The 25,174-nt window shown below is 44.0% G+C and overlaps 1 protein-coding gene across 2 annotated transcripts in view; it reads right to left on the reverse strand.

Moving 5' to 3' along the window:
- Nucleotides 1-25,174, reverse strand: part of KITLG (KIT ligand) — a 76,159-nt gene that overhangs the window by 40,368 nt on the left and 10,617 nt on the right. For both annotated transcript variants that reach the window (XM_007670077.3, XM_029079202.2), the window contains exon 2: nt 2,650-2,763. In XM_007670077.3, coding sequence (XP_007668267.1) covers nt 2,650-2,763 — 114 coding nt within the window. The remainder of the gene's footprint in view (nt 1-2,649; nt 2,764-25,174) is intronic.

Here is a 25,174-nt window from a genome sequence, read left to right on the forward strand (position 1 = left end):
ATTAGGGCTGGGAGGAGGAAGAAGCAAGGGGGAGCTGGGATCTCAAGATGGGGATGAGTGCCGAGTAGGATGGGGGGATGAAGAGGAGAGGAGGAACACTGCCTCCCCTTTGAGTCGATCCCATTGTATGTTGATGTGAAAGGAAGGACAGAGATTTCAGGGAGAATCTTCCACCTTTAAACTCCTTCTTTCTTCCCCACTCCCCCTCAACCACCAGAACCCCTCCTCTTCCTAAGCATGACCCTAGCCAGGGAAGAGCCAAAGCAAGCTCTGCTTCTGAGACATCAAAAGTAGAAAAGCAGCACGGTATAGTGGATAGAGCACGGGGCTGGAAGTTGAAAGGACATGGATTCTGATCCCGGCCCCGCCACTTGTCTGCCATGTGATTTTGGACTAGTCGCTTCACTGTTCCTCAGTTACCTCATCTGTCAAATGGGGATTAAGACTGTGAGCCCCATGTGAGACAGGGACTCTACCCAACCAGATTTGCTTCTATTGATCCCAATGCTTAGCACAGTGCCTGGCACAAAGAAAGTGCTTAACAAATATTATTATTATTATTATCTGAAGGGGCTTACGCTACCCTCTTGGGCCAGCCTGCCTCTTTACCAGACAATGGGAAGAGGAGGGCTTCGCCAGATGGGGTTTCTATAGAATAGGAAGCCCTAAGGCCACTTTTCTGAAACCAACAGTTTTGTTCTGGAGAAAGGGTCTGACTCCCTATCCAGTCTAGGGTCTCATCCCGAATAGCCATGTTCTCCCACTCCATTATGTGCTACCCTGGCACTTGGATTTGCACCCTTTATCCATCCTTCCATCAGCCCCACAGCACTCATGCCCACATCTGCCACTTATTTACATTAATGTCCGACTGCCCCTCTAGTCTATAAGCTCACGGTGGGCAAGGAACATGTCTACCAACTCTGTTATGTTATACTCTCCCAAACGCTTAGTCCCACGCTCTTAGCGCACAGTAAGTGCTCGGGAAAATGACCCAAACCACCGACCGCCATTAAAAAGGTGCTGCGTCAACCTGGGCCGATCCTGGCCGTGAAGTAAAGTCTTTTGAGTTCCGTAGGCTACAAGTGTGGTATTTTGGATTTCAGAGAAAAGAGAGAAAATTAGAGTCCTGAAATTTCTCCCCCTGCCCTGAAATGTGGCAATTATAAACAGGATTTTTAGTTTTACAACTTCACTACCAAACCCCACCAACTCTCCCGTGGTTTACACGGATGTACTATGCGCGCCGGCAACCACAGCCACCTCCTCCACCACACACCCCAAGCTCGACTTCTGTTCCACTAAGCTGAACACTCAGCTCTACCATAGCATGCGTTTTCATGACACGGTTTGCACAGAACTCCTACAGAGGGATTTGACAAAGGCCTTCTCTTTGGATATGATGTTGGAAGCAATGGTTTTGTGCATATTTTCTGCTTTGAACGTGGCACAAACAAAATAGCACAAGTTTTCACACACAAGAGGTTCTGTGAGAGCATATCTCTTGTGTGACATCAGATTCGTCCTGTAGCAGGAACTGAGGAGTGAGTCAGCAGCACCCTGGTTGGTGGTCATAAGGGGGTTGGAAACCGGAATCCCCCCACACAACCCTCAACCCACCACCCTGGCAAACAAGGCCTCAGGCCTGCCTTTCCCTGGGACAGGGAAAGAAGCAAGCAGGAGCGGTGCCCTCGGCCTGTTACAGCCCTTCATGAAGCAGCATGGCCTCATAGATAGAATATGGGCCTGGAAGTCTGAAGAACCTGGGTTCTAAATTCCAGCTCCACTAGTTGTCTGCTGTGTGACCTTGGATAAGCCACTTAACTTCTCTAAGCCTCAAGTACCTCATCTGTAAAATGGGGAATAAGACTCTCAGCCCTATGTGGAATAAGGACTACGTCCAACCCAGTTATCTTGTATCTCCCCGAGCGCTTCGTACAGTGTCTGCCATAACAATTACCATTATTACTATTATTCCCACCCTGTGGTATACCAATTTTCTGCTCTATTTTAAGAGGTTTCTTTGTCTTGGCCCTGACCTCCTTCCTGATCATTCGGTTTCACACAAAAACTCCAAAATGAATTCAGGTTAAGCAGGAGAACTGAATAATGTCATAATAATAATGTTGGTATTTGTTAACGCTTACTATGTGCCGAGCACTGTTCTAAGCACTGGGGTAGACATAGGGGAATCAGGTTGTCCCACGTGGGGCTCACAGTCTTAATCCCCATTTTACAGATGAGGGAACTGAGGCACGGAGAAGTTAAGTGACTTGCCCACAGTCACACAGCCGACAAGTGGCAGAGCTGGGATTCGAACTCATGAGCCCTGACTCCAAAGCCCGTGCTCTTTCCACTGAGCCACGCTGCTTCTCCAATGTCATGAAGTGAGGGAATGGTTTTAGACCCTCCTCCCTATCGGTCCCTCAACTCTAATTGGGTCACGTGGGAGCCATTGCAAATGGTTCCACAAAAGACAAAGGCCACTCCTGAAATCAAAAAGTTAAAAACACACCAACTTAGTCCTGAGTGATATGAACTGATTTGAATCGAATATTTTGAGTTCGCCGATAACCTACATTGTTGTCTTCACTCCCTGTGGCTGGATCATCATTTTAAGGAAGGTTTTTTTAGCCCTCATTTTCTTACCAATTTTGTAATGTCCTTCACATCATCTGTCACAGGATTCCCACAGTTCTTTTGAGCTCTGATGAGAGGAATAAATAGGAGTAGTTGAAGATAAATGCAAGTGATAATCCAAGTCTAAATAAAAACAGAAAAAAAAGATCAGTTGTAAAGTGGTAATGTACAGCCTTTAACAATGCCTTATATGCTTTGGTGTAAAAATGTCACTTTGCTACCAACAAAAAAATGTCCCCACCTAACCCTTTGCCAAACCACACAATTTTCAGTTGATTGCTCCACTGTAGGCAGAATACAGAACAAAACTAGAACAAACTAGCCTCAGTTAAAAATCAAACTGAAATTTGGAGCCTAAAATACCCATGACAATCACACTATTGTTAACTTGTCTCAATGGCTATCTTCTCCAACTTCCCAATGGTACACGTGACCTATGACAATGCTTGATCCTGCACCAACCTGCAGTGAATTTGTCCTTTAAAGGTATCTTCTAAAACCCCAGGGAATAAGCAAAATGCATGCCCTAGAGGCCTGATATTGAAGTTGTTCCCATATACTTTGAGCAGTATCTGGCAAATAGGCCATGTTTCAGGCCTATAGGAAAAACAGTACTAAGCTGAGACCAAGAAGAAGAAGAAGAAAAGAAAAAAGAAGAAGAATTATGGTTTCTGTTAAGCGCTTACTATGTGCGAGGCACTATACTAAGCACTTGGTGGATATAAGCAAACTGGTTGGATACCATCCCTGTTCCATGTGGGGCTCACAGTCTCGATCCCCATTTGAGGTTAATTGAGACCCAGAGAAGTGACTTGCCCAAAGTCGCACAGCAGACAAGTGTCAGAGCCAGGATTAGAGCCCATGGTCTTCTGACTCCCAGGCCCATGCTCCATCCACTATTCCATGTTGTGAAAATGTTCTTTTAGATATAGGGCAAAAAGCCTGGAGGAGGACGGATTGCTATGTTTAAAAAGCCACAGAAACAAACATTAACATAGAGGATCTCAAAGGCCACTTTTCGGTTAAATTGTACCAAATTTCTTTGCCATGCGATCTGCGTGATATAATGCTTGTAAATATATCCAGAAATTTATAATGGATGCAGCAAACCAACTAAATGAATGTATGGCAATACATTCTGCATTAAAGAGATGCAATAGACGTTAGTTTCTTTCCTTTTTACACTTTTTAAAAAAAACTTCTTCCTTATATGCTATGCTAGATCAGAGCTGAAGGTTTGACTGATTTAGGCAGATACTGTCAATTCACAACAAATGAGACACGAGTATGGGTAAACTTTCTACTCCACGTCAGATCACCCCACCTTTGAAGCTTTATTAAGGGCACGTCTCCTCCAGGAGGCCTTCCTTGATTAAGCCCTCTTTTCCCTGGCTCCCTCTCCCTTCTGAGTCATTTATGCACTTGGATCTGTGACCTTTGGGCATCTGATATTCACCCCCCCTTAATCCCACCGAATTAGGTACATATTCATTCATTCATTCAATCGTATTTATTGAGCACTTACTACGTGCAGAGCGCTGTACTAAGCGCTTGGAATGTACAATTTGGCAACACATAGAGACCAAACCTGGCCAATAATGGGCTCACAGTCTAAACGGGGGATACTGACAGCAAAACAAAACAGAACAAGTAGTCTGCCGTAAATATCATCAAGAGAAATAGAATCATAGATATACACACATCATTAACAAAATAAATAGAGTAATAAATAATATATGCAAATATGCACAGTGCTGTGGGGAGGGCGAGAGAAGGGGGAATGGGGAGGGGAGAAGGGGGAATGGCGAGGGGAGGAGGAACAGAGGGAAAGGGAGGCCAAATTATTCATTTATATTAATGTGTATCTCCCTCTCCATTCTTTCAATCCTATTTCTCGAGCACTTACTGTGTGCAGAGCACTGTACTAAGCACTTGAGGAAGTACAATACGGCAATAGAGACAATCCCTGCCCACAGTGAGCTCACAGTCCAGGGAGCTCTAGACTATAAGCTCACTGTGGACAGAGAATATATCTACCAACTCTGTTGTATTGTGCTGTCCTAAGTGCTTAGTAGTATCACACAGTAAGCACTCAATAAATACCAATGGATGATACTCTCCATCATGTTTAAGACTTTAAAAGAAGAACTTCTGGTTTAATGTTTCATTTATTTAAAACAGCACCAACCGTTTTCCAGTTCCACCACAACCATACAACTAATCTCTCGAGAGGGATGCAAAGAATCAGTCATATTTATTGATCGCTTAGTATGTGCAGAGCTTGGGAGAATACAATAGGAAGACAAGTGGACATGTTCCCTACCCACAAAGAGCTTACAGTCTAGAAGGGAATACAGACATTAATATAAATTAGTTATGTACATTAGTGCTGTGGGACTGAGGGAGGGATGAATAAAGGGTGCAAATCCCAGTGCAAGGGTGACACAGAAAGGAGTGGGAGAAGGGGAAATGAGGGCTTAGTTGGGGAAGGTTGAAAGAAATAAAGGAAAAAGTGATAGTTAAAAAGTACAACCACAAACAGCCCTCCATTTAAATCCACCGTGTAGTGGCTGCCAAAATGGCCAACAAAATGTTGGGCATCATCAAGACCATAGAAAACATAAAGCATGGAATCAACCATAGCAATAATAGCAGAAGGAGTGGTAATTTATTGGCTGCCTATTTAGAGTGGTGCACGGTAGTAGGAGCTTGGGAAGTACAAAATAAAGAAGTGATCTGTTTTTTGCCCACAAGAAGTTTACACTACAGCAGAATGACAGGCATAGAAATGCCCACACCTGGAATACTGCATGTAGTCTTGGTCGCCACACACCAAAAGAAACAAAATAGAGGTAGAGGACATGTGGAAAAGGAGAACTCTAATGGCAAGGAGAAGAGAAAAGCAGGGAAGAGCAGTTTCCAAGTGAGACTAGATTAAGAAGATTAAGAGTCTTCACCTGGAAAAAAAAATCAACGGTATTTATTGAGACATTGTGTGCAGAGCACTGTACTTAAGCATTTAGAATACTGAACATAATTAAAAGTTACAAAATCATGAAAGGAAAGCATAGAGCAAAATGAAGTTGTTACCAAATCCTCAGGTCCAGAACATACCATTCTCATTGACACTTGAAGGTAGAGGATTGAAAATGAGGAAAATTGGAAGAAGGGTTTGGATATGTTCATGAGTAAAAGGCCGTTAGGGGGAAGTTAAGAAGATTAGAGAGAATACCTACAATTATAAGAATGGCTGTAGGGAGGGCATCATCATCATCAAGGGTATTTCTTAAGTGCCTACTCACTGAACTTGGGAGAGCTCAAAGATGTGAGGCTTGTTTTCTGCCCCCCCGAAGCCTACAAAACTAATGGGACAAATCAAGCTTATTTGCAAATATTAGGAGCAGAAGGAAGAATAAGGCTATAAGAGGTAGTGATGCAACCTTTTGCATCCTTTAGCACTACTTTGTGAAAGAGAATATTGTGCAGGATGGATTGCACATCTGTCTCAGTGATGCCATTTTTTATATTTATGTTTGTTGTCTAAGAATAAATGGAGTGATGTAGGAGGGGCAAGATTTGTGTTGTTTACTCTGATAGCACCATTTCTCCTCTAACTTTGAAGTTTGCTGTCTTCCAAAACATTGCATTCAGGAAAACACATGTTGTGGGCACCAAGCACACACACAAACATGGCCTAGTGGATAGAGCATGGAGTTGGTAGTCAGAAGGTCATGGATTCTAATCCTAGGGCCACCACTTGTCTGCTGGGTGGACCTGGGCAAGTCACTTCACTTTTCTACGCCTCACTTACCTCATCTGTAAAATGAGGGCTGAGACTGTGAGCCCCATGTAGGACAGAGACTTTGTCCAGCTTGATTTGCTAGTATATACCCCAGAACTTCGTACAGTGCTTGGCACATAGTAAGCGCTAAACACCACAGTTATTATTGTAAGCAGCTTCTACCGAGAGCATGGCATGCCGAGACCAAATTGCCTTACAGTGTCGGAAGAAAATTCTAGCTAAAATACATATTGAAGACATGCATTATGGCAAGACTAAAGGTTGTGTTTTTTCCTCTCAATATTTTAATCACAGATTCCCAAAATATTCCCCTGTCGTGTCATGTGGCAGAAGATCAGTGGGGCTAGGCAAAATGTCTCACTGATACGTGTCCTCACACTCTCTGAGAAGCAGCATAGTCTACCACATAGCCTGGGAGTCAGGAGAACCGAATTCTAGTTCCGGCTCCGCCTCTTGCCTGCAAAGTGACCTTGGGTTGAGTCATTTACCTTTGTTATGCCTCGGTTTCCTCATATGTAAAACAAAGATACAATACCAGTTCACTCTCCTCTTAAGACTGTGAGTCCCATGTGGGACAGGGACTGTGTCCAATCTGATTATCTTGTATCTTTCCCCACACTTATAGTGCTTGGCACATAGTAAGTGCTGAATAAATTCCATCATTATTAGCTCTGGGAACCCAGGGGCGGGGTGGAGTGAAGCAGCGGCAATAGGAATAGGTCAGAGCAGCAGGTGAATGACGCCGGAGGGGCTATTAGTACCTCCCAGAATTCCTGCTGCTGTTTCCCAGTTACACCAGTCCCAAAGAAGGGCAGGCTACTGGATTTCTCACGGGGCTGCCGGCAGATTCTCCAGATTAACAGGGCCAGAGGCTACGGCTGGAGAAGCAGCGTGGCTCAGTGGAAAGAGCACGGGCTTTGGAGTCAGGGCTCATGAGTTCGAATCCCAGCTCTGCCACTTGTCGGCTGTGTGACTGTGGGCAAGTCACTTAACTTCTCTGTGCCTCAGTTCCCTCATCTGTAAAATGGGGATTAAGACTGTGAGCCCCATGTGGGACAACCTGATTCCCCTATGTCTACCCCAGCGCTTAGAACAGTGCTCGGCACATAGTAAGCGCTTAACAAATACCAACATTATTAACATTATTACTCACACCAGGGCGGTCGTTTCTTACCTCCACTTCACGGGGTCTGCTTAACTCTGCACTTAAGCTCCTTGTGAGAAGGTATTGTCTCTACACCTGTATTGATTGTACTTTCCCAAGCGCTAGGAAGTGTGGCTTAAGTGGATAGAGCACAGTCCTGGGAGTCAGAAGGCCCAGAGTTCTAATCCCAGCTCCACCACGTCTCCTGGGTGACCTTGGGCAAGTCGCTTAACTTATCTGGGCTTCAGGTACCTCACCTGTAAATCGGGAATTAAGAATGTGAGCACCATGTGGGACGGGGACTGTGTCCAACCCGATTAACGTGTATCTACCACAGTGCTTAGGACAGAGCTTGGCACATAGTAAGGCCTTAATAAATACCATTATTATTATTCACTCCGTACACAAAGGACTAGATTTTTCTCGTCATAGTGGGACGGGGAAGGGATTTCAGGTGGGATTCGGGGATGGGGCCAATATTCCTTCATTCCTTCATTCAATTATTTTTATTGAGCGCTTACTGTGTGCACAGCATTGTACTAAATGATTGGAAAGTACAATTCAGCAACAGATAGAGACAATCCCTACACACAGCGGGCTCACGGTCTAGAAGGGAGAAGGCACAGTGTCTTCTGTACTTTCCCAAGTGCTTAGTACAGTACTCTGCACACAGTAGGCACTCAATAAATGCGATTGAGTGTCTGCATGCCTACGAGAATCTCTATGGGGGCATTTCCTCAGTCAATCTCCAGGCTGGAGATTGTGGACAGGCGCGGGGGTTGTGGACAGGTCATGTTTGTTATGCTGTATTCTCTCAAGTGCTCAGTACAGTGCTCTGCACAGAGTGAGCACTCAATAAATATGATTGATTCACAGAGCAAATCAAGGTAGCGGTCCAAGCCCTTAGATCCCAGCACTCCACAATTCCATTCCATCATATTTATACAGTCTAGAGGCTGGGGAGACAGACATTAATCCAAATAAATTACAGACATATACATAAGTGCTATGGAGTCAGGAGGCCAAGTCACTCTTGGCCTCTTGTTTCTCCCTTCCCCCCTAGGCTGTACGCTCTTTGAAGGCGGGGAATCAGGTCTACCACTTTACTGTATTCTCCCAATCATTTAGTAGAGTGCTCTGCCCACAGTAAGCACTACAGTAAGCGCTCAATAATTGTCATTCCTGCAGTTCTTTGGAGTCCTGGTCACAGGAGGAGCGAGGTCTGAGGATACCCAGAATATTGGGCGTGGTTGAAGAGGTGGCGGAGTGAGGGAGGGGTCAGTGGCAGTTGCCGGGTCTGTTGGGTCCCGCCACCACTTAACACCGTTGGTGGGGAGAGCAATCGCGGGACGGAACCTCCGCTCTCATTCATTCGTTCCTATTGAGTACTATGTGCAGAGCATCGTACTGAGCACTTGGGAGAGTACAATCCAACAATAAGTAGGCAGATTCCCTGCTCCACCGCTCCCCCAGCCTGAGACTGATGTAGCCTCACACTGAGTTAGCTATGCTGTGCTCACACCCTAACTAGGGATGGACGATCAATCAACGGTATTCAGCGAGCACTTAATTTTGTGCAGAACACTGTATTAAGTGCCCGGAAATCATGCCTCTACACCTGACTCCATGTGAGGGCTTTTAGTCTGTCAGTCCATCCTATTTACTGAGCACCTACGGTATGCAGAGCCCTGTACTAACCGCTCGGGAGAGTGGAATATAACACACACACTCCCCTCCCCTTTGAGTCTCCGAGGGATCCCTCAAGATGCATCTCCATGGACGTTTCAGTAGATATCTACAAAGTCCGGGTGCCCTTCACCCCTACTTCTTTTCCCTTCCTTCCACTCTCCTCTGCACATGTTTAGACATTGGCCCCAGCCCAGAAGCACACCCTGAAATCCCTCCCCTGTCCCACTCTGAGTGAGAAAAATCTTTCCCCTCAACTCATTTGTGCTCAGTTAGTTTTTCTCACCTTCTGAGATGGAATTCTTTGACTTGTTCTCTATGTACACCGACCTAGATTCTCAATCTTCGCAACCCTTTGGGGATTATCTACTGGAAAAAAAGAGACTCTGACCTTAATGATCGCAAAGCGTCAGAAAACGTTCCCACAGATTCCGATGAATGCGTAGAGTAACGAAGACTAATATGAGCAAATAAAATCTCATCTAAATTGATACCGCCAGAATGAAGAGGATTTAGTGCTTTCCTAAAGCAGTAGAGTGGCTAGTTTTTTTCATTCTGCATATAAGGTTTTCCAAGTACTCTAGTTCATTTTGCGTCCTCTAATAATCATAAGCTCCCCTTAAAAAGCAGTGCGAAAGCAAATAAATTTTCCAGAAATAGTTGTGCTCATTTTTAATGCTATAGAACTGAAAAAAACATTTAGAATAGTTTTTAAAAGCCTGTCACTAAAGGACTTTTTATATATTTCATGTAATGATACAGAACTAGGATAATAGTCCAAATATGTCTCAAAAATTGTCTAGTTTTGTTTTAAAACTGTGTATCTGCTTTTCTTGTTTGCAATCCAATCTTTAGCACAGTGCTTGCATTTAATAAGCCCTTTGTACAAACCATGGCTAACTACCCACATATAGCTCTGTGCATTAAAGTCTAAGAAATTTTTTCTATAGGCCTTGAAAAATGTCACATTTCAGAAGAGCATTAAATTTTAAGTCACTGTTTCCGTGAATATCCTATTAAGCAGGAACAGACCACAATATTTTGCTAACAGAAAAGCTATTACTGATTATACTTGTGCTTTCACGGGATAATTTTCTATATTCAAAGTATTCATCCCATATTAAGCCCATTTCAATAAAGAATTATAGAATCACATTAATGAAAAGTGATCCTATAGATATGAGCAACCATTAAATTTGAGATGACATTTCAGCGGAATAAATAGATTTGAGGTGTAATCCTAACTTTTAAAACTTCTTATTTGTACAGGACTCAGAGTTCTGCAACACAGTATGGACCCTATTTTTTCCCTCTTGTGGAGATCAAGGGCCGATCATATTAAAGCACCTGCCTTGATCCATGGATCATCATCATCTCACCAGCAAATTAGAGCACGGGCAACAGGGAGCCGGTGAATTTTGCCCCGTGTCGGGACAGGACCCTGGCTTTATGGGGTTTTTATGGATCATGAAGGGTGAGGTGACCTCTTTTCCTCAGGGAGCTGCTGCTCTACTAGCCTAACCTTGCCCTAGCCACTACTCATCTGCTTCCAACCCTCCTTCCAAAGTGCAGGAAGCTGAGATCACCGCTTCTATCATGATGCGGGACCCACCTTCTGATCGACGGTGATTCTGGGCAAACTTTGGCCCTGAGTCTCCTCTCAGAGGGCTAGCCGCTCCACAGCGGCTTTCCTGGGAGTACAAAGGACTCCGTGTAGGTCTTCGAGGGAGCCAGCTAAGTTCCCAAGGTGGAACCCTCTCGTGGCCTCATGGATAGAACAGAGGCCTGGGTGTCCGAAGGACCTGGGTTCAAATCCCTGTTCCACCACTTGTCTGCTGTGTGACCTTGGGTAAGTCACTTCACTTCTCTGTACCTCTGTTTCCTCGTCTGTAAAACGAGCATTAAGACTGTGAGCCCCACGTGAGACAGGGACTGGGTCCAACCCGATTACCCTGTATCTACTCCAGCGCTTAGAACAGTGCTTGACACATAGTAATCACTTATTCTGTTTTTATTTTTTTTAGGCATTCCTGGGGAAACACTTCCCACAGGCCATTTCCTCTGTGGGCATTTTTGTGGGTGAAGGACGGCCAGTACCCTTGATTCCTGCCTGGGGTCACGCAGAAAGGAATGGGATTTGAGGCAGCTGCTTCTGGTTGTCGTGAAGGGAGCAGAGAGACCATCTTCCCTTCCGCTGTTCAGGGGAACAGAGGGAGGCGAAGATGGATGGGAGGACGAAGACGGGGAGGCTCCACATCGGCCCAGCAAAAATCTCTTCCTCTCTAAAGGATGGTCACCGTGATTTCCACTTCTGGAAATTGGCCAATAAAGTAGCCCCATTCCCCTCCTGCTTCCGCTTCCCCGCAACTCTTCTCGGTTCCTTCCCCACACCCGAAATTCACCTTTGGCCCCTGCTGTATCCTTCCCCCTATTCTATTTCTGTTGTTTTAACTGGCTTCTTTTCTAACAGCTCCAACATTGTTGGATTCCATCAGGGAACTCACAGTCCCTGCTGGCACCACTCCAACTCCTTCCACAGCTGTGGTCCCTATCCACCGGGGCAGGATAGGGTGGGAAACGGGGAAAGCTGGTGGGGAAGGGAGGGTGGAGGAAAGGACCTGAAGCGGAAGGAGAGAGGGGCCTGCTGTGGAAACTTCTCCCGCCTTCCAAGCTCACCCAAACCCGACCCGCTAAGGCCCTGGCCCCCTAGTTTTGCCCAAGTAGATGGGAGCCAGAAGCTAAAGAAGTGGCTTGGGGCGTGGGGAGCAATCTGGGGCACAGGAAACAGGGCGGGAAGTGGGAGGGCTGAGCTGCCTGAAACTTGACAGAAAAATGGCATGTGTGTGGCTAACTCCTTGGGTTCTCAGCTGAGTTAAAAGTTCTACAACATTGGGTAACTGATAGGAAGAGTTTTGCGGCACCCTCTGGGGGTAGCAGAGAAGTGAGGATAAAAAATAATATATAATACATCGAAGACGTTCCCCTGTATTTCCCTTTCCTTCACACAGATATATACACAATTTACTTAGCTAAAATGTAGTAAAATTTAGTAAATTTTCCCTTTACTCTTACCTTCTACTCTAACGGAATTTGGGTTTGTTTTTTTCAACGTTACGGTTTAATTCAGATATGTGTTCCATTTCTCTTAACCTCTTTCTCTTCTACATAAAAATATTTCTCTTTCACTATTTGTTTTGACAATCTACAACCTGGTTTCCTCTCCAGATCACTTTCATAGGGTGATAACCTTTCATTTCATGATAACCTTTCCTGGTACTCTGGAAGCTAACTTGATTACTGGCAGCTCTAGATATCCGTTTTACAAGTTCCTTAGGTATGATCTTAAATTTACACCCTTGTTGCTGATGAAAAAATCTACAAGTAGATATTGTAGAAGATAATATGATCATATTTTCGATTTTTCATTTCTCTAAAAATCTTAGCTCTTCTCTGCATGCTTATGGTGACTCTGGTATCAAACTGGAGGATGACATATGAGAAACATTTTACAAAGTCAAACTACATATCACAATCCAAAATGTAGTCCTTATGCATTTTTAAAATGTACATCATCAAAAGCAATGAAAAACAAAGTCCCTATCTAAAAATTCACAAGCCTCTAGAAAATATTAATGTCCTTAGTACCTTATAACTTATGATATGACAACACATCTACTAACTCTGTTGCATTATACTCGGCACAGTATAATAGTACAGTGCTCGGCACACAGTAGGTGCTCAATAAATACCACTGAATGATTGATGGCAATACTCTAGTAAGCACTGGGTCCAAATATAGTTTTGTTTTTCTTTCTAATAAATCGGCAAAAAACCATTGACACAAGTGCACAGTTAAAGTATACTAGTCTTGAAAAGGAAAAGTCCCTTTCCTTATAACCAAGAAAGGAAAATTAAGGTTACCCCAATCATGGTGGGTTTTTTTTTTAAGAAATTCTTTCCAATCATGCTGAATAACATTCTATCCAAAAAAAAAATCAAAAAGAGTCAAAGCATCTTTTTCCTTTTAAGTTTGCAGTTTGGTGCATTTATTATTTTTCAGTAAATTCTAAATTTCAAAACAGCACTGAAACTGCCCCAAACAAAACAGTTTCTGTGCCAAAACCAACATTCATCTTCTCTTTAATCTAACATGCCAGCCAGTGAAGCAAACAGTCTCCTTGTATCCCAAATGCACTCTGGAAGAAAGCCAGCAATCTTACGTTACTAAAGCCAGGAAAGCAAGTTACCAAGAGACAGGTATAGTAATCAGTCCAACATTCAGGTCTCTTGAGGTCACACTACCCATGGCTTTTTAAACAATTGTTTTCTCTAAAATTAATCCATCAGAATAAAGTTCTGACTCTGGGGATGAACCAAACTTTCAAATTTCAGTTTCCCTATGTCTTTACACAAATATATTAAAACCACCATCCCCCAATTAGGCAGAATGGTCACAAATTTGAGAGCGCCATTCTGCCACTTGAAAATTGAAACCTGTAAGCATCAAAGCACCTTTTTCTTCCAGGATGGCTGGAAGGACCCTGATGGCTACACATGTGATGCTAGGAGGGATGGGGCAGGTAAGCTGAGAAACAGAGGAACTGTCTACTCTCCTTGCTCCTCTACCATCACTCTTACTGGCCTCGTGACCGTCCACGCATTACAACAAGCCTGGTACAGAATGGGATGACATTATGGATGCCATTTTCTAGGATGTTTGCACGTTTTGGAGGGTTTTTTATTGGTATTTGTTAAGCGCTTACTACGTGCCAGGAACCGTACTAAGCGCTGAGATAGTCACACTAATCAGGTTGGACACAGTCCATGTTCCATATGGGGCTCACAGTATTAATTCCCACTTACAGATGAGGTAAAAGAGGCAAACATTCCCTTCCCACACCAAGTTTAAAAGTCTAGAGAAGATAATCAGGTCCCACAGGGGGCTCAGTCTGAGTAGGAGGAAGAACAGGTATTGAATCCCCATTTTGCAGGTGAAGGAACCTAGGCACAGAGAAGCGACTTGTCCAAGGTCACACAGCAGACAAAAGGAGGAGGTGTTATTAGAACTCAGGTCCTTCTGACTCCCAGGCCCATGCTCTAACCATTAGACCACACTGCTTCTCAGAAGTTTTGAGTAAATAGAGTGTTTTCTGGGGATGGGGAGATCACAGACCCTGATTTACCCTAAGGGTTTTTGTGTTGTCCTCCCAGGTCAATGTGTAGTCGGGCACAGCAGTTGAGCCATGAAACTTGGCAGTATGGCACCAAAAGGTTCAGAGCAAACATAAAAGCATCTGGAACAGGAAAAGGGTAAGAAGCAGTGATGTCTAGTGGAAAAGCCCAGAGCCCGGGAGTTAGAGGACTTGGGTTCTAATCCTCCACCGTTTGTCTGCTGGGTGACCTTGGGCAAGTCACTTCACTGTGCCTCAGTTCCTTCGCCTCTAAAAGGGGGATTCAATACCTATTCTTTATCCTACTTAGACTGTGAGCCCTATGTGGGGCCTGATTATTTCCTGAAGACTGTAAGGTCCCCGTGGGCAGGGAACGCGTCTACCAACCCTGTCGTATTGTACTCTCCCAGGAGCTTAGAACAGTGATCTGCACATAGTAGGCGCTCAATAAATATGATTAATTGGACTGTATCCAACCTGAATAGCTTTGCCTGAGCACTTACTACCGTGTCTGATGTACAGTAAGCACTTAATAAAATACCATCTTTTAAAAACAGGGTCAGGCCAGCTGAAAACTGGACCGGCCAGTAGAAAACCAGGTATCTGGCCGCCCCATTTCTAGTGCAGGGTGCAACAGTACTAGAAATATCCGTGAAACAAGTGGTAGCCACAGCACACTCACCATAGCCCAGACAAGCCCACCACAGTAACTAGCCCAGCTCCTGAAGAGGCAGCAATATCTGGGTTAGTGAAGCAGAATGGCAGCGTGGCTCAGTGGAAAGAGCCCGGGCTTGGGAGTCAGAGTTCACGGGTTCGAATCCCGGCTCTGCCACTTGGCAGCTGTGTGACTGTGGGCAAGTCGCTTAACTTCTCTGTGCCTCAGTTCCCTCATCTGTTAAGTGGGGATTGACTGTGAGCCTCACGTGGGACAACCTGATTACCCTGTATCTCCCCCAGCGCTTAGAACAGTGCTCTGCACATAGTAAGCGCTTAACAAATACCAACATTATTATTATTAGTGTCATCTATGTGCTTCTCTACGGACTTGTATCTGTCAGTCTTACCTGGCCCTTTCCCCCTCTCCACCTGCCTCTCCTTCTTCCTGTCCTCTCTGTCTCCCTACCTTTCTCTTTCTTTACCTCCTCCCTCTATCTTTCTTTTCAATGAGGTGTAATTTTGAGTGCTTAGGATGTGCAAAACAGTGTACCAAGTGCTTGGGAAGGAGTAATAGGGTTGGTAAATCTGGTCCCTGACCTCTAGGAGTTTACTATCTGGCTTTGCCCCATTTTATGTTCCCCCAAACATGGCCACCTTATCTCAGAAATACCTACTCAGTCCTGGTAAGCAGTCATTATAAAATCTATCCCATCCAAGTGTTTTCAAAGGACTCTCCAGTCACAATCGCAGGAAAACAAAGGAGATACTCTAGCCAAATATTTTTTGTTTCTACTTTCACTAGTACTCTCGTAAATACTCATTTGGGGCAGATCTTCCCAGGGTTTCTAACTGAACGTTAAAAACTTTATATGTTTCATCCTTGGGGGAGAAACAATTAAATTATTTCAAAAATCTCTCACTACTTAAGGCTGAACAATAGAAATCAAATTTGAGTCCCAACGCTTAGTTCCAAAACACATTAATGAGTAAACAGAAAGCAGTTATTTGTCTCATTACAGAAGGAGGGACTATCTCAATAGTTTGTGCGGGTTTGTTTCAAAACTTCAGTCACTCTATTCCTGATAAGATCTCAAATAAGATGGGAGGCTAAAATGTGAACGTACAGATTACTTCCTCTGGCAAGAAAGAGGCTATCATCTTGTAAAGGAGATGGCATATAGTTCAGCAAATGAAAAAAGGACCAATGTTTAGCAATGATTTCAGTTAAATGAAATTAAAAAGATATGCCTCAGCTGTCTTATTGGCAAGCCTTACATTAACATAACATTCTGAAGTGAGCTAGGAATTTCTCTTTCGACAAGTTCCATCGGAAGCATTGCTTTGGCAGATAAGGGGGTTAGATTTCATGTGTGTGTGAAATGAACACACACACATATACCCACCCACACACACAAATGCCTTTTTTTACAATAATGCCACTGTATTTTCCGTATGGCACTTTAACGTTTCCAGAGTACTTTTCAATCAATAATATTTGAGTGCCTACTATTCCTTCTTGAATTCTCCTCGACATCCATTCTAATTTTCAGTAACGTTCCATCCAACATCCCTAACTTTTCCTCTAGTTATCCTTAATATGCTGCTCGAACACGAATGTACGTAAGACACCTTGAAACTACTGATATTCTCTGCCCTTTCGACTCGATGCTAACAAGCTCCACATTCTTGCCATCTGCTGTGAAGAACTGTTTCCTTTTGTTGGTTCTGAACCTAAGTTACATCATTAGACACAGTCTCTCTTCCTCCAAACTCTTATAACAGCTGAGATCAGCTGGTTAGTTAATTCCTCCAAACATTTAGAAGATGCAGAATAGGCAGGGAATTTTCTATGAACAGCACAGAGCTTTGATGTTCTCGACCAGTCCTAGTTCAACATAGCCCTAGGGTATCCACATTCGTGGCTTAATGCAAATTTCTAACCCACTTTGCTAGAGATGTTTTCAATTTGTGAAGGCAGGTCATATAATTCGAGTTTTATCCTCTGTAGCTATTAAAGTGACAAGCTTAATTTTTAAAATTTATTAGTGTGCCTAACAATGAATAAATGTTATTCTGCTAAGCGACATAGGCACACAAAGTCTGGCATATTTTATTCTGAATTCAGAATTGAATTTGAGATTTCTTCCCATACTTGAATACTTTGCAAATTAGGTAAGGAAGTAGAAAGAGAGATCTCTCCCCTGAGAGACCTCTCCCCATCTTCTAACGCATTTTGTTTAGTTAGCACTTAACAGAAAAATAATAATAATAATGTTGGTATTTGTTAAGCGTTTACTACGTGCAGAGCACGGTTCTAAGCGCTGGGGGAGATACAGGGTCATCAGGTTGTCCCGCGTGAGGCTCACAGTTAATCTCCATTTTACAGATGAGGTAACTGAGGCACAGAGAAGTTAAGTGACTTGCCCACAGTCACACAGCTGCCAAGTGGCAGAGCCAGGATTCGAACCCATGACCGCTGACTCCCAAGCCCGGGCTCTTTCCACCGAGACACGCTGCTTCTCCGGAATGAAATGAAGATGATCCATTTGATGGCTTGTGAAAGAACTGTATATTTAGCTCGAGTGATCTACTGATAGAAGAAGCCTGCCTTTTAGAGTTACCAGAGTCTTGTTTGTCAAGTATTCAAGTTTTTTTAATAACAGACCAAAACAGACAAAAAATGATTTCCAGCAGTAGGAAAACGGAGAAGCAGCCTGGCCTAGTGGATAGACCACGAGCCTGGGAATCAGAAGGAGCCGGTTTCTAATCCTGACTGCCGATTATCTTCGGTGTGTCCTTGGGCAAGTCACTTCACTCCTCTGGGCCTCAGTTACCTCATCTGTGAGATGGAGATTAAGGCCGTATCCAACCTGATTAGCTTGCATCTATCCCAGTGCTTAGGACAGCGTCTGGCACAGAGTAAGGATTTAACAAATACCATTAGAAAAGTTTAAATATATTTCATTTTATATATCTGAAACTAATTAATTCACCACCTGATGCAAACGATTGATCAAACCCACATTCTTTTCTTCTTAATGGTTAAAGAGAGGGTTTTACACTTCAGAATACGATTGAACGGGACCCCCAGCTTTCTTTTTTCGGTGTTCCAACTGCAATGTGTGTCCCAGCAACAAACTGACACCTGAGAATCAGCATTCCACACACAGGTGCTTCTGGGCGTGAACAGACTGTGAGCTCCCTGTGGGAACGAACATCTTAACGAACATATTAACCGTGTTGTACTGTAGTCTCCCAAGCATTTGGCACAGCGGTCAGAACACGTGGCTCAGTGGAAAGAGCCTGGGCTTCAGAATCAGAGGTCATGAGTTCGACTCCCGGCTCTGCCACTTGTCAGCTGCGTGACTGCGGGCAAGTCACTTCACTTCTCTGTGCCTCAGTTACCTCAACTGTAAAATGGGGATCAACTGTGAGCCTCACGTGGGACAACCCGATTACCCTGTATCTACCCCAGCGCTTAGAACAGTGCTTGGCATATAGGAAGCGCTTAACAGATACCAACACAGTAAGTACTCAGTAAATACCATCGACTGAGTAGAAGTTAGGCCAGGGGGATCTCCTGCAGCTCTAGTAAGGAGGGAGGAAATGACTTTAGATTGTAAACTCACTGTGGGCAGGGACTGTGTCTTCCAACTCTGTGATGTTGTAGTGATAACTATAATAATAATAATGTTGGTATTTAAGTGCTTACTATGTGCAGAGCACTGTTCTAAGCGCTGGGGTAGTACAGGGTAATCGGGTTGTCCCTCGTGAGGCTCACGGTCTTAATCCCCATTTTACAGATGAGGGAACTGCGGCACAGAGAAGTCAAGTGTCTTGCCCAAAGTCACACAGCTGACAAGTAGCGGAACTGGGATTAGAACCCACGACGTCTGGCTCCCAAGGTCGTGCTCTTTCCACCGAGCCAAGCTGCTTCTCTACCCTGAGTGCTTAGTTCCGTGCTCTGCACGTAGTAAGCGCTCAATAAATACAATTGACTGTTCCCTATAGAGCCTTGCCAGTCCATCCTGTCCTCCCCAGCCCGTATCCTTTTTGCTAAACACTGAGAAGCCGGTTTCTCTCAGTCCTCCCAGTCCTGGGGCATGGGGCCTAATCATTTCATTCCTGCAGCAACCTTGGAAGGCTTATTATTCTGCAATCTCACAGATGAGGAAATTGGCTCCTGAACATCAAGTCACTTGCCTAAAGCCACGCATTCGTGATGTGCAGATTATGACAATTTCTATCTCTCAAACACCTAGGCAGAGCGAGCGCAGCACCTGTCCTCGGGCTGCCAAGGCAGAAGCAGCGTTTCTCAAGGGGTTCTTGAGCCCCGACATTAAGGGACTGTCTGGTTAAGAGTTGGGTTCTAAAAGTTTCTTGAGGGCAGGAGCCAAGCCTGTTCTTCCATGATATATTCCCAGGTGCTCAGGGTCCTACTGGGTACACAGTAAGTATTTAATCAATATGATTACTACTACAGTTCTAGACTGTGGGTTCAAAACAATAGCTACATTTGTATGTAGTAACAATGGGTAACTTTATTTAGAATTTAAGGCGGATCATTAACTCATTCAAATGATTGGGGATTCTTCAGTTTATCGTGGCATACACTCTGCATAAACTGAGTCAATACACTAGTGGTCCAAAGGAGTTAATTAACCCTCCAAAGTGCCCGCATGACTACAATCAGGGAGTAACCAGTCACTGACTTCTAATGATAATTGTGGTGTTTGTTAAGTAAAGAGAGCAGGCACTGTATCAAGCTCTGGAGTGGTACACAGTCCCTGGCTCACCGTCTTAATCCCCATTTAACTGATGAGGTAACTGAGGCCCAGAGAAGTTAAGGTAACTGAGGCCCAGAGAAGTTAAGGGATAAGTGATTTGCCCAAGGTCGTCACACAGAAGACACGCGGCAGAATCGGGATTAGAACCCAGGTTCCTTCTGACTCCCAGTCCTGCGCTTTATCCACTTGGCCACGCGGCTTCCCATCAGGGTTTCCTTTTTAAAGGTACACCCGCCCTGGTGAGATACACCTTCAATAATTCTAACCGAGAGCACTTATCTGCAAGTCTTTTGAGCTGTTGTAATAGAGTATGGCATGTATTTTGATGGCTCCTTTTGTCTTTTCCTCTGTTCGGCAACTGCTGCGACTCTACTTGTGCTAATTTTCAATTACCCTTAATTTCACTTACATTTATAGTGGACTATGCAAATGAAATTGTAGAATCATTGCCAAGTAATACCATACCACTGATTAAAGATTTAATCACCTGTCTTTAAAAAAAAAAAAAAGGAGGTCAAGTGACCCAATTCTTACCGGACATGGCAATCATGCTAGTATAGGGATAGTTTCTCACTCATCCAACAGTGGAGTTATAGGAACTGCAATTTCCTCCACAGGATTTCCTGGCTCCCCCCTTTTCTGTCCATCCTGCCCCCGATGCAGGTGCCTGTCACGTCCTGGCTAAATTACTCCATCAGCCTCCTCGCTGGTTTTCCTGACTCAACTCTCAGCTCTCCAGCCCAGAGTTAATTCTTCCACTGAGATCATTCTCCTTATATCTTCTCAACACAGGTCCTCATGCCTCAAACCTCCAGCTGTTGCCCATCTCTCTCCACGATAAGCACAGCCTCCTGACTATTGGCTTTAAGGCAGTCATTCAACTTCCTTCCCCTTACTCATCCAACTCTCTTCTCCCACTATACCCCAACTCCCATTTTTCATTCCTCTAAATAGAATCTACTCACTGTTCCTTGTTCTCATCTTTCTCCATCTCTGGCTCCTTACTCACACCCTTACTTCTGTCTGGAGCTTCCTCTCCCTTCATATATCTTTCAAACACCCCCTCCCCCCATCTTCAAAGTCCTTCTGAAATTGCATAGAGAAGCAGCGTGGCTCAGTGGAAAGAGCCTGGGCGTGGGCTCATGGGTTCGAATCCCGGCCCTGCCGCTTGTCAGCTGTGTGACTGTGGGCAAGTCACTTCACTTCTCTGGGCCTGTTACCTCATCTGTAAAATGGGGATTAAGACTGTGAGCCTCATGTGGGACAACCTGATTACCCTGTATCTACCCCAGTGTTTAGAACAGTGCTCTGCACATAGTAAGTGCTTAACAAATACCAACATTATTATTATTATTAGTATTATCTCCTCCAGGCTGCTTTCCCTAGTTAAAAATTCACCTCTTCCCTGGTTTTCTCCCCACGGTCACCACTGCAGCTCTTGGCTCCAATCATGTACTTATAATTTCAGATTATCTTTTTGTATATGCCCTACTACTGAAATACCTACTGAGTGCAGAGCACTTGTACTGAGTGCACGGAAGCGTACAATACAACACGTTCCCTGCCCAGAAGGAGGTTTATATCCACTTTCCTTCTTCCTCTGATCTGTAAATTATTTTAGTGCAACTCCCACTTGTCATGACAGTGACACTCAGAAAATGTCTTTACTCTTACCCTTCTCTTATCTCTTTTCTGCTCTGCAGATCGAAGTGCTCAGTAGATGCAATTGGTCGATCTAGAAAACCATGTCACGCAGACCTGGTTATAATTTCGGCTAAGCATAGCATGCGATGATGTTATCTTCCAAAAATGAAATTCTTAAAAAAAGGTTTTATTTTTGACAAGTGGACTAAGGCAACTACTAAGTGTCTGGAACCACATTACAGCAATTGTTCAGAAAATCTTTAGGACGCTTTCTCTTCTTTCTAATAGGATCATACCCAAATAAGATGTTCCTGATGGTGAAAGCTACCTGTGTAGGAGTCATTGAGAAGACCAGGGCAGGACACACAGCCCTAGCCACGCTGTGTGCACAAAAGCGTTGTCCTTAGTTGTGCTGCCGTAATAACGGTGGTAATTATTACGCACTTACTATGTGCTAATAATGGTGGTAATTATTACGCACTTACTATGTGCCAAGCGCTGTGCTAAGCGCTGGGGTAGATACAAGATGATCAGTCCCTATCCCACCCTGGGTTCACATACCCGTGCGTTTGATGAACATGATCAGCCAACCAAGTTGTCTTCAGCGACAGTGATTCAATCTGCAGAGCAGCAGAACAATGGAGGAATTTCCCCAAACCCACGTTTTTGAAGCAGAAATCAACAGAACGGGTGAGGAGAGAGACGGGGTTAACTCCCCCGTACGGCATCACCGCACCACCATGGCCACAGTGACGCCACCCTTTAAGAGAATCTGAATCAGGTTTATCATTCCCAGAATATTCAGGGACACAAGTCTCCTCTCACCCCCCAAGATTGACAAGATTGACACCCCTTTTTTCCTCTGCTCCCTCTACCCCCCCTTCACCTCTCCGCAGCTAAACCCTCTTCTCCCCCCTTTCCCTCTCCTCCTCCCCCTCTCCCATCCCACCCCCTCAGCACCGTACTCGTCCGCTGGACTGTATATATCTTTATCACCCTATTTATTTTGTTTATTTTGTATAATGAGATGTACATCACCCTGATTCTATTTAGTTGCCACTGTTTTTATGAGATGTTCTTCCCCTTGACTCTATTTATTGCCATTGTTCTCGTCTGTCTGTCTCCCCCGAATTAGACCATAAGCCCGTCAAAGGGCAGGGACTGTATCTGTTGCCGACTTGTTCATTCCAAGCGCTTAGTACAGTGCTCTGCACATAGTAAGCGCTCAATAAATACTATTGAATGAATAGTAAGCGCTCAATAAATACTACTGAATGACAAGAGTGACTGGTGTTGGGTAGGAAAAGAAGAGCGGGAACGACAATGTTAAAGGCTTTCTCTAGGGCAGGACCAGATTGGCAAACTTTGTAATGAGGAAAGCGACCTTCGATCTTCTCTTTGTCAGTTGAAACTTTGTGGATTGCCTTAAAAGGCCCCCTGATAATGCTGGTCCCAAGTACTGCACCGCAACACACATCCCATTAATACATTAAGGTGAGAAAGTCAGTCAATCCGGGGTATTTATTGAGCACTTCCTGTGTGCAGAGCACTGAACTAAAGGCTTGGGAAAGTGTTATACAGAAGAGGTGATAGACGGGCTCCCTGCCCAAAGGAGCTTATAGTCTATATGGGAAGATAGAAATTAAAATAACTTAGGGATAGAAGAAAATACAAAAAATGAGTCATAATTGATATGTGAAGATAACACTTTAGAAGTTTCAACAGCGATAGTCACCACTCTTTCTACGCCACACAAGTTCCAGAAAACAAAGCATTCTGAGGGCAGTTAACCTTGTCACATCAGATTCCCATTTTTACTTTTTCCTCCTTTTCCCTCTGGCTTCTAACCTTCTTTAAGGACTTCCGCCAGATGATAGGCAAGGGATGGGGGAAAAAAAAACCAACCTCAAAAGTAGGTCATTCTTCTCACTATTGGCAGTTCTCATAAAGTTCAGCGTTAGCAGGGACTTTAAAATTATCAGTTAAATGAGGTTTGAGGTTTACATGCCGATTTCATTAATCCTTGGTCTTCCTACTCATATCATCAATCATCAGGAGAGTTAGGTTCCTGTGATAAATTCTAGTCCATCTGATTTCCCTGCTGTCCAGAAGCAAATCCCACAAGCAGCAATATTGTGCATTCCAATTAAAAACAAGAAACCTGGATGCTGAAATCATCTCTAAAATCATCAAAATGTCTATTAAATGTCCATTTGCATAAGGATACTGGGTGCCAAATCAAATAATTTTCCTACCTCTTTTAAAAATCTGAAATAGACAATATTGTTTAATTCATTTATTCAATCACATTTATTGAGCGCTTACTGTGTGCAAAGTACTGTACTAAGCGCTTGGAAAATACAGATCAGCAAATAGAGACAATCCCTACCCAACAACGGGCTCACAGTCTGGAAGGGGGGAGAGTTTAATGGCCTGAATAAATCTGAATAAATCAATCGCTAATGTTTCTAATTTTTCTTCTGAAAACCTGCTTTGTTGGATGGCAGATTTATATTGATTTTGTTTCTAATTTGTATGTAGAGATCATTAATGATAATAGTGACATATCAAGCAACGGGGTAGATACAGTTTATGTGGGTCAGAAACAGTCTCTGTCCCACATGGGGCTCACAGTCTAAGTAGGAGAGAGAACAGCGTGGCTCAGTGGAAAGAGCCCGGGTTTGGGAGTCAGAGGCCGTAGGTTCGAATCCCCCCTCTGCCACTTGTCAGCTGTGTAACTGTGGGCAAGTCACTTCACTTCTCTGTGCCTCAGTTACCTCATCTGTAAAATGGGGATTAACTGTGAGCCTCACGTGGGACAGCCTGATTACCCTGTATCTACCCCAGTGCTTAGAACAGTGCTCGGCACTGTGTAACTGTGGGCAAGTCACTTAACTTCGTGCCTCAGTTACCTCATCTGTAAAATGGGGATTAACTGTGAGCCCCACGTGGGACAACCTGATTACCCTCTATCTACCCCAGTGCTAAGAACAGTGCTCTGCACATAGTAAGCGCTTAACAAATGCCAACATTAATTAACAGGTGTTCAAGCTACATTCAACAGGTAGTGAAACTGATGCACAGATAAATTCAGTGGTTTGCACAAAGTCACAAAGCCAGCATGACCTAGTGGATGGATAGGCCTGGAATTCAGTATGACCTGCGTTCTAATCCTGGCTCTGCCACTTGTCTGCCATGTGATCCTGGGCAAGTGTTTTAACTTCTCTTTGCCTCTTTTATCTCAACTGTAAAGTGAGGGTTAAGACTGTAAAGCCCATGTGGGATACGGACTGCATCCAACCCGATAAACATATCCACCCCAGGACCGAGTACAGTGCCTAGCACACAGTAAGTGCTTAAATACTATTTAAAAAAAATAAAAATGGCAGGACTTGGGTAAGAACCAGTCCCACCATCCTGTGCTCTTTCCTTAAGCAACTCTGCTTCTAGGGTAGAACATATATATCTTTGGCTTAAACAATAAACACCAAATAATTATATTTGGTGCCAGGCAAATCTCTTCTAGTGTTAATCTTGGCAGTGTAGGTTGGGGTTTGGTCTTATCTGAGTTTCCTCATCTGTAAAATGGGGATAAAAAGAATTACCCACTACCCGGCAAGCATGATATATGGCTTAATTAGTA

The sequence above is a fragment of the Ornithorhynchus anatinus genome, chromosome 14, assembly GCF_004115215.2.
Source record: "Ornithorhynchus anatinus isolate Pmale09 chromosome 14, mOrnAna1.pri.v4, whole genome shotgun sequence".
Lineage (NCBI taxonomy): Eukaryota > Metazoa > Chordata > Mammalia > Monotremata > Ornithorhynchidae > Ornithorhynchus > Ornithorhynchus anatinus.